Source organism: Athene cunicularia (assembly GCF_003259725.1).
Source record: "Athene cunicularia isolate RWA chromosome 7 unlocalized genomic scaffold, athCun1 chr7_part1, whole genome shotgun sequence".
Lineage (NCBI taxonomy): Eukaryota > Metazoa > Chordata > Aves > Strigiformes > Strigidae > Athene > Athene cunicularia.
Window position 1 is genome coordinate 25,007,724 of NW_020799107.1, and position 10,385 is coordinate 25,018,108.

The 10,385-nt window shown below is 41.6% G+C and overlaps 1 protein-coding gene across 1 annotated transcript in view; it reads right to left on the reverse strand.

The window, feature by feature from the left end:
* TFCP2L1 (transcription factor CP2 like 1) overlaps nt 1–3,701 on the reverse strand; it is a 39,171-nt gene extending 35,470 nt beyond the window's left edge. Inside the window, exon 1 of the mRNA XM_026852498.1 lies at nt 3,613–3,701. Coding sequence (XP_026708299.1) covers nt 3,613–3,701 — 89 coding nt within the window. The remainder of the gene's footprint in view (nt 1–3,612) is intronic.
* Between the last annotated feature and the right edge of the window lie 6,684 nt (nt 3,702–10,385).

Sequence of the window (10,385 nt, forward strand, 5' to 3'; positions counted from 1 at the left end):
TGGAAACAGATCCTTAATCGCTTTGAAACATTAAAAATCTTCCAAACAGTTTTGCAGAAGGCTTCCTACCCACAAGCTTCCTGGTCAAATTTCAGCTGAGAAAAAGGCAGTTTACTCAGGGTAGCTGTCAGCATATATCATTATGTACTGCTGTATTTCACAGCTGAGATAGTGCCACTTCACTGTCAGATTAAATTTCTATTATCCTGCTATGATTAGAAAATATTGATATTGTCATAGCTCCTATAGATCATGATTAGGTCAAGCCAGAGGGAGAATAACTATATATATATATATATATATATATATATATATAGTATAACTATAGGCATTGGCAGTTCGTCTCCTGATGTATCATGGGGTGAAGAACAAGGTAACGTGAAGGGTAACTAAGTAGCTTCACAGAGGTACTATAAGTCTTAAAGTTTTTAAGATACATCATTTATATCTGCTTGTCTCAGTTTCAGACTAAGAAGTAGCACATACAAATTTGCCTTTAAGGAAGTTTCTATGTTACTATGCAGCTAGACAAACACCTGGTTCTTTCAAAGCAAAATGGCTGGAGTCATCTTGTCACTTTTTCATACTCTTGAAAATATTTAGCTCTGCTCACACAACACTGGAGCAGCAGCAACTGATCAGACCTTGACTGAGCAGTCTGTTGGCTCTTCGACAGAGAAACTAGGCAAAGTTTGCTGAGGTGTCTAAGGACTTCTCTAAAACAGTAAATATACTTCCGCAGTTTGAGCACTTTGCTGCACCAACTGAAGATATATGAAGTCCAGTGTAAGAGTAAATGACCCCAAAGTATGAAACAAAGTATCCTACCAAGTCTGGCATGTCAATATTTTCTTTACTATCTTTCTAGAAGGTAAGAATGTTGTAGGGAAAATGACTTTGAAATATTCCCATTTGTTTCCTCTCTGGACTCTTGCTGAATGTAGAAAATAAGGTGAGATCTAGTAGTTAATTTTACAGAGACTCTGCCAGCAGCCCTGTCCTCTAAATCTTCCTGTCCCTCCCATCACTTTCTTAGCCAAATCTGATGTGGAAAAAAAAAAAAAAAAAAAAAAAAAAAAAAAAAAAAAAGACATCTTTGTTCTTTGTCTACCTCTCCTGAAAGAAATCTCAGCCCTCTTCTGTCTAATTCCTGCTCTTCCCCCCAGCACGGAAGTTTGCATCACAGCATCAAATACCCTGTCCTGATCTTGAAAATCCACCACATCATACAGACCAAGTCCTCCCCTGCTTCCCTCTGGGACTCCCTTGATCGCCCAGCATCTGCTCTTCCTCTTCCCCTAACACAGCCCCTCAGAGAAGAAATCTTGTCCATCGCAGCTTTCTCACCCAAACCTCCCTTTGCTCTCCTACTCTCCCTCAGATGAAAGTAATTTCTTTCCCTCTACTGTGCTGATTGCTCTTCATCTCTCTTTTTAGATGTTTATTCAATTGGCCACGGTAAAATTCTTTTCTCATATGATTAAAGGGGATTGAGTGAATATTTTGTTTGATGGATTTTTCTACTTGAGGTAATGTTATGAAGGGACCTCAGGATACTTTTTGTGTGAAAAAGTATTTTAAAAATAAGTATCTTTTCCTGTGGACTTCTGTGCCTGGGCACAAAACTACTGTGACAGTGAGTTCAAGCTGGCATAAAGAGGAACAATATTTTTAAGCATGTAAGTCCTTTTGATTAAAAAAAAAAAAACCAACACACACACACACACACATACACACACACATAAAAACCCCACAAACAAAACAAAAACAAAACAAACAAAAAAAAAACCAAAAACCGAAAAACCTTCAAGCATTAATATCTCTGCTTTCAGTTTAAGATTAAGTTTGTTCTGCTGCTTCACTGGTCAGTACTCAGCTAAGCACTGAGTTGAGAACATGTATGTCTTTCATCTGCTTTCCTGGAAAGTCAAGAGGTTTAGATCAGCTTCTCAGCACTTAAAGCCAACTGAGTAGACTTCACACTGAAGTGTCTGAGATAGTCACATATTCTGTTCCCTTTCTCCTCTGGAAAAAAAGGTGCTTCCATTAGTCAAGAGGCTAAAGGGATATGAGCGTGGGAGCATTATAACACTGCAGAGATGGCTAAGTAAAAGCTCAGATGGCAAAAGTAATTAGGCACTTAACTCCCACCAAATTCAAAAGAAACAAAGCATCTCTATACCTTTATGGATTCCACCACAAACATCTGAATTGTTTCTGAAAAGTCTAACAGGAGCTTCTTGGTCAGATAAGCAATTTTGTGTTCATCAAGCCCAAAATAAACTTAGTTAAAGGATCAAGGTTGAACATTATACTGTATTGAAGACCCTCTAAAAGCTGCCATTAGCTCATTATGGCATTAGTCAAGGTTATTCAGGGATTACTCCAACTCTCTCCTGATGCGTGGGCCATCAAGTTACAGCCTGTCTGGATGAACTGCAGGGATATGAAATGAACAGCAGAGACTTGGGAAGACTTATTGGGATGTTCACCCAAGCACTGAATATGCTTTAAGAAAAAAAAAAAAAAAAAAAAAAAAAAAAAAAAAAAAAAAAAAAAATCAGCGTTGGTGCCTTTTGTGTTGCCTCTGTGTGTATTTTAGCATACAGGTTTCCAGCCTCTGACTTGGGGATCCTTGGGGGAACTATGTTTAAGTAGACTGCAAGATAACCAAGTAAAGGGGCTGTACTGTGACTGGTTAATTTGTTCTACCTTCCCTTGGAAACACTGAAGGCACCAGAAACTAGAAAAGACTGAAAACCCGAGGTTTTAATCAACTGTGATGATCTGAATGAATAAGGGATCAGCTTTTATACAGCCCTTATTGTTCTAAAACCTGGGAAAACATTGCTTTGTCTTTCATAGGGTTTGGAACAGTTTCCAGTGGCAAGTGAATGCTCTCCCAGGTAGCTCCCTGGCCCTGAAGTATCCTCATCAGTCCCGTGCAGGTCCACTTTTCAGGTGGAAAACATCCTCCATGGGTTCCCATTGCCCTCTGCTGAACCGCACCTCAGGGCATACCTGGAAGTCAGCAGTTCAGAGCAATGGCTCCCACCAGGAGTATGAATGTAGGCTTGGTGTTACAGCTGAGGAGGATGCTGAACTGGAAAAACTGAGACTGAACAAGGTCTTCAAAATGTGCCTTATGGTGAGAAAAATGAGCTTATTTACCCAGAGAAAGATTAACAGGTGACTCAAACATAGTCTATAAATACTCACTTGGGAAATCAACATTTCATAACAAATGCTCCTAAACCTCACAGCAAAGATACAGGAGCCAGGGAATAAACACTGCAAATTAATAAACCGAGGCTAAGAACAGACTGCATAATTTAGCAAGGAAAGTAATAAACCATGAGTGCAACTTTCCCAAAGTTTGTGGTTTAGAGTTCCCTTTCCCCATCCCCATTTCCTAAACATAAATCAAGACTAAATTTGTCTCCTAAAAAAAAGAAAATTGATCAGAAAGGAATTAATTTAGGTCCTGTGGGCAGTTTGACAGAGGATAGTGAAGATGCTCTCACTGGGATCCTTTCTATCTTTACCATCTCTGACGTGTTCTTGCCAAAGGCTTCCAAATGCCTTCTTATTACAGTCATCTTCCTGTTCTACCTTGTGTGTCCAGGTCGATGTATCCTCTTCCCTGTCAGCCGAATGGCCAGCAATGCTTGTATGTCGTGATGTGCTGTCAACACAATCATGATGACACAATGAGAACTGCAGTAACGGAACTTAATAGCAAAACAAATATCAGGAAGAATACCATACAGACTGGCTTATTTATTTTCTCATTCAAGTCATTCATTAAAATCCTCACCATTTTCTCATTTATCAGAGGTCACCATCAAATTTCCAGCTGCCACTGAATTTCCAAGCACAACCAAGCCCTGATGAATCCACAAGCTCTTTTTGCCACAGAAATTAAGCCTCATTTGCAAGCTTTCCCCAATGTCCTATTAATCATTATGACTGTCCTGATTTTATCAGCAGAATCAACATTTTTCTTCTTCCTGGTGAACATTTCTTTTAAAGTAATTTTGTTGTGGAAACAAAAAATATTTACACAATGAGGATGATCGATGATTGGATGACAAAATAAGCACTTTTTAAACGCTCATTATACAGCTATTGGCATTGGCTGTCTCATTGTGAGCTACAGGCTGCAATTACAGGGACGGGCACCCTCTCCGATGGAGCATACACAGTAGCTGTGTTTACATTGCTGCAAGAGAGGCCTCCGGAGCTGACAGTGCTAGTAGAAAAGCAGCACATGACTTTAAAAAAAAAAAAAAAAAAATTTAAAAAAAAAAAAAAAAAAAAAAACACAGAAAAAAACCATGTACTTTTTGGCCAGCAGCAGACACTGACTCCACAAACAGCTGTGCCCAGTACACCTCTTGGGGGTTAGTTACGGTCCCTCTGCCTGAGGTCACTGTGTGTGCTGCCTGCTCCTAGCAGCCTCAGCTGTCCTGGCTAGATTGGTGTAAATACATCGTGTCCTCACACACACTGGGCCAGCAAAGAAAGAAGGACCAACACTGGCCAGTGCTTTGTGGGGACCAGTGGCCGGAGATGAAGCATCATCACCCAGGGCCAAAAGCAGACCAGCTCTGCTCACAGCTCTACTGTCTGAGGAAGCTTTGCTTCACAGCAAAAAAAAATGTAGCCAGGACAAAAATATCTGTGATGGCTGCATGTATCCCACATCCACCCACCAGTCTGGTTTGCCACCCTGCCCCAACCACTGGTGTCAGCACAACCAGAGAGTGGAAAGGGAGGGATGGAGCAGCCGGAGGCCAAGCTGCATCAGGCACTGCTTAAACCAGCTTTGCCAGAGAGGCGGGTGTGTGGAAGCACAGGAAGAGGTGCCAAAAGATGTCAAGTCCATAGATCCCACAGACCAAGGCTGTGGCCTCTCTCCTCATGGAAAGGGAATCTGAAAAGCCTGAACAAAAGGCACCCTCTGCAGATTTGCAGACAACACCAAATTAGGTGGGGCAGTTGGCATGCCAAGCACTGGTACTTCAATCCAGCAGGACCTTCAGAAACTTGAGGCCAGCAACCTCATGAAGTTTAGTAGAGACTTGTGACATACTGCACTGAACTGGAGTAACGCCAAGTACCAGTTTAGGCTGGGAATCAACTGGTTAAAGAGCAGCCCTACTGAGAAGGACCAGGGGGTTATCTTGAAAGCCAGCTTAAATAGGAGGCAACAGTTCACTCTCACCACAAATGAGGCAAATCATTCCTTATAATGCAGATCAAGGGAAGGTATCATCCCTTCTGCCTGGTGCTGGTGAGACTGCACCTGTTTGTGCCTCCCATTCGAGGGAGGTGGAGAAGCTGGACAGGATCCAGCAGGTGTAACTGCCCTCAGGGCCAAGAGCACTTCTGTGAGGAGAGCTTGAGGGCATCAGGCTTGCTGCTGCTGCTGAAGTTAAGACTGGATGTAATAGCAGCCCACCAGCTACACAAAGGCAGTTAAAAAGATGATGGAGCCAAACCCTTCTCAATAGCAGCAGTGAATGAGGCAATGGCCACAAGCTGTGATGTGAGGGTTAGACTGAATGCTGGGAGAAACTTCAGCAGAGGACTGGAACAGGTTACCAGACATGCTGCAGCATCTCCACCCTTGGAGGTATTCAAGAGTCAAGCAGACAGAGCCATGGTTGACTAGTGTAGGCTCCAGCCCTGTTCTGGGGTAGAGGCTAGATCAGAGACATTCAGAGGTCCCTTCCCACCAACATTTCAACAAGTCTATGAAATCCAGCTGCAAGGGATACTATTGTCCTGACGGAGGTTTTACTGTGCCTCACAGTCCCATTTCTGCCCAAGGTATTATAACATCCAGGTCTCAGCACACAGGTAATGCCCAAGCATACGTGGGATGTCAACAGCTTCCCAGCTTCTGAATAGTCTCGTGTTAAAAGGTCTACATGCTGCTCTACTGCATGTGCTCTCCTGCCCCGTTGAGACTTCTAAGCAAAAACCATCTGAGAAGTGGTTATTTTTAACTCTGGATGAAAGGCATTATTATAATTTGGACCTGGCAATGCAACAGTGACAAGCAGACGCATCCTCTCCAATGTAAACTCCTCAAACGTGAAATGATTCCAGGATAATAATTAGATACAGTTGGGTATTTAGAAATATCTGAAATGCTCCACCCCAGGGCATTTATCTGTTGTAGGACAGCACAAAGCATGAAAAAGTACATTACAGAGCCTTTCATCTCCCCTTAAACACTTTAGAGACAGTTGAAATTCCTTGAAAGGAAAACATTTTAAGACCCTTCATGTGCTCAAAATGCCTTTCAGTAGTCCCTCAGAGAACACTTTGTACCTTAGCAGAATCACAGTTTACAGCTCACAAGACCACTAGTCCTTCACAAATACTATGACTTGAAAAAAATCAAAATATGGTGAAACAGTGAGCATTATTATTATTATCGTACTTGGTCTTTGCTTCAAAGCATTCTTCCATCAAATAAGGTTTTTATTATAGAAATGCTCTAATTAGATGATTCATACAGCAAATTCATACCCAATAAGAAGATAAACTGGAAAAGGGAGTGTGATTTTCTTATGTTAGCTACATATAGTCTGACTGTAATTATTCCCAACTGGAATATCCATACATAAAAGCAATTTTGCAATGGCAGTAATTTGTTAAATTATTGTAATAACATATTATTCTCTTAATTTTTATAAACCCCGTTTAAGACTCTCTTTCATTGCGTTTGTGCAGCAATTCTAATAGTGAAGCCTCCCAAGTCCCCTGCAAGCTGAGGTGAGGTGTGGTGAGTAGAGACACATTTCTACTGACTAGTTACATTTATTTCCTCAGCATTCCTTTCTCCCTCCCAATATGCCAGATATCCTGCTTGTAGAAGTTGTCACCTCTCGTCTCTGCAAGTCCTCTGGGGCAAGTTAATACATCTGTAGTAACCTCGTATAATGGCACAAGGTGTGGATGTACCCTGCATGTGCAAATACCCTGTCACCTTTAAGTAACAAGCACATAGTCTTATCGTACAGGTGACAAAACTAAAGGGCAAACTGACTTCCCATCACCTGGACAGTGACAGATCTGTGAATAAATCCCAGGGTCATGAGTCACAGTCTATATAGTCTGATTCTCCTTAGCAGACCAAGCAGAGGCCATCTCTTTCGAGGTGGGATATGAGATACAGAAGTGTGCAACTTTGTTTTCTTCTTATGCATACAGGGATAAACTGAAGAACTGTTCAACAGAAATTAGTGGAGTTACACAAAAGTAACAGCCATGTAGGAGGGAGAAGGATCAGACCCTTTATCTTTCCACAGCAGCAGTGGAGTACATCGACTTGTCTTTACAATAACTTTAGTGAGATCAATAGAAATTGGGCACTTTTAGCTCATTCCCACATGACCCAGGGCAGCTGTACTTGCAAGGGTTTAAGATACTGTTGTTTTCCATTTATTTGAGACAAATCAGTATCAGTTTCAAATCTCTTCAATGCACAAACCACCTGACAGCTAAGGTACCCCTGTGGTATTCACACAGACTTCCTGAAGCGAGATGGGATGGCAATCTGAGGGCACGAACCATAATGAACATCCTCAGATAAGGCAATTCAAGTGACCAAAGTGCAGAGCTGCTATGTCCTCACCCCCACATCAAGGCTTGTCAGTTTGTTTTCATAGTGAAATAACTAACCTCACTGCAAAACCCTCCTGGGGACCATTGCTATAACTTTTCCCACAATGTAGTTAGGCAAGGTCCATGGCAGTTCAAATGCACAGTATTCAGTACCGTTAGCTATATCTTGGCAAAACCTACCTATTTCTTGTCTCCTTTAGGTCTGATTGCAGAACAGCTGTCAGGCTAGATAGAGACAACAGACACTGAGAATACAGTCAAAGCTCACTGTACTGAACAGAAACCATTGTCTGCAGTAGGATTTTGTCTCAGGCTAGAAGTACTCCCATGTTTTGTAGAAAAGACAAGACTCAAACATTCAGAGGACATTTTGCTTTGTTCTACCTTAATCAATCAGTGCCAATTAACCAACATTTAGTTTCAGCATGAGGAAGGAAAGACAGAAATAATTATGTCCTGAGACAAACATCCCATCGGCTTCTCCAAACCTATTAACCACCTCAGATAAATTGGCAATCAATTAACTGAGATTAAAAAGTCTAACACAAAAACCATCTTCTTTACAGCTCTCTTTACTCCCATCTCTAGAGCTAGGATGACACAAAATTACTGCCTAACCGCTGCATATGTTCACATGAATGGAACATTACTCTGTCCATAAAACAATTTTGCTGGTTCATCCCAGGACAGGGATTCCTCTGACAATCAAATACAAGGTGAACTTGTTCCAGGCTGCCCTGACCAGGGAACAGAATAAGCTGCTCCTGATGTGTCATTTATAAGGCAACAACCAAATAACTGTATTACCACGGAATAGTTAAATTGAGTTATGTGCTATATGTTCAAGTTGCCCATTGTAAAAGAAATTTACAGTCTTGAAGACAGGTTGTTCTAGATGGATTAAAGATGTGAAAAATACACATACTGTTGTAGTTTTAGGTGTTTACAAAGTATAGGTTTGCCTTTCTTATTGACCTAATGTAAACATCTGTTCAGGATAGGATGCACAGTGTCCTAGACTCCCTGGCCGGTGCCAGTGAGATCCCACTTTCTACAAACACTGGAGATGAATCAGATGAATCCTGCCAAACATCTGTTTCCATTTATCAAAACAAGGTTAAGAAACTTGATCATAGTTTATAAACATCTTTTGGGAAGGGACTTTTCGTAACACAAACAGAAGGGAGGCAGTAACAATGAGCGGGAAGCTGACCCCATCCAGCAGTGTCCAGCTCATGGGGCGAGCAGTAGCAAACACCGAGATTATTACATAAGACAGCACCATTATTTTTATTATGAATAAATAGAATAAACCAAAGTGACATAATCTACTTGGTAGTGTCAAGCAGTCAGAGTCAAATTGTAAGGGAAAGAATGTTGTTTTCGCATAATAAGCCTGATGGGAATGGCAGGAGGTTCACCAAAGCAATTAATGAGAGCAATTCACAACCATTGAAATCCCTGGCCTAGGGCTAGAAGACAAGTGGTCTTTCTGTCAGCTGTGATGACCAGTACTTGAAATGGCTTTAGATGGATGCAGATACCGAAAGACTTGGGGAACCTGAATTTCGAACTTTTCTGTCTTGGTACACTTGGGTGATGAGCTCATGCATATTAACTTCTCCGCCCTGGAGAAAGCCAAGGTTCATTTCCATGAACATGCGAGGTATGAACACATACATGAAGGGGCGTGTCGGTAGGCGGTTTGGGAAGTCTGTACACCCTGTAGTACTCAGCCAGTGAGGAATCAAGGGAGGGAACTCACGGTCGGGAGAAAGGGATATAAACCATTGCACGATGACTGTTGGGCTCATCCACCTGGTGGGGCGCCTGGTCTTGCAAGAACGTCATAAAGAGTGCTCCACCCCGCACCGTTGGCAATGGGCAATTGAGCGTTTCTCACAATATCTAATCTTCATTGCTGCTTTTCAATAGTCTCCACTTATTTGGAGTGCTTAGCATTTTTATTTTGTCATTATACACACCACCTGTGCTTTTTTTTTCTTCAAATACATTAAAAAATTATGTGTTCTTCTGCCTGCAGGCTTATTCTTCGGACTTTACTAACCTTTGCAGTGAGTAAAATTATACGGTTTAATCCAGCAAATACAAGCATAAACTCTATTGAAGAATGGTCTGTACCATTAGTGCCAGTCTTCAGCATGACCCGGAATCCATGGGGAATTCCAGAATAAAACCCATATTGTGATAATATTTATGGAAGGGGAGGGATGACTCCTTAAGTAGCTTGCTAACTGCCCAAATAACATGACAATGTGGGGAGATGGCTCTTGGTGGAGTCCATCAGAGTTGTGTTATCCCAACTCAGCAGCCAGGAGTTGGGAACAATCACAGACTGTCACCTTTTAGTCGAAAGAAATGTGCTTTTAGTAAAGATAACTTCTTAGCCAGGCCTTTCAATCTCAAATATTAATAATTTTACCACCACAGCTCTCTAGTAGCACTTAGAAAAATCTAAAATCTGATTAAGTATACAGAAGATACAAAGATTGCCCAAGTGACACATATTGAGGGAGATATGTGAGAGATGCCAAATGTCCTAGCTCAAAGGCAAAAAAAAAAATTTAAATATGTGTTTTAATACAACCAAGCAGTAGCACAGGACATGGGTAGGGACAGAGAGCATCAGCCTCACTCACCGGGGGCAATCTGCCAAGGAGATCACGGGAAATGCTGACTTGTTGGTTAATGATGGCAGAGCAAGTCTCAAGATGAGACTTTGG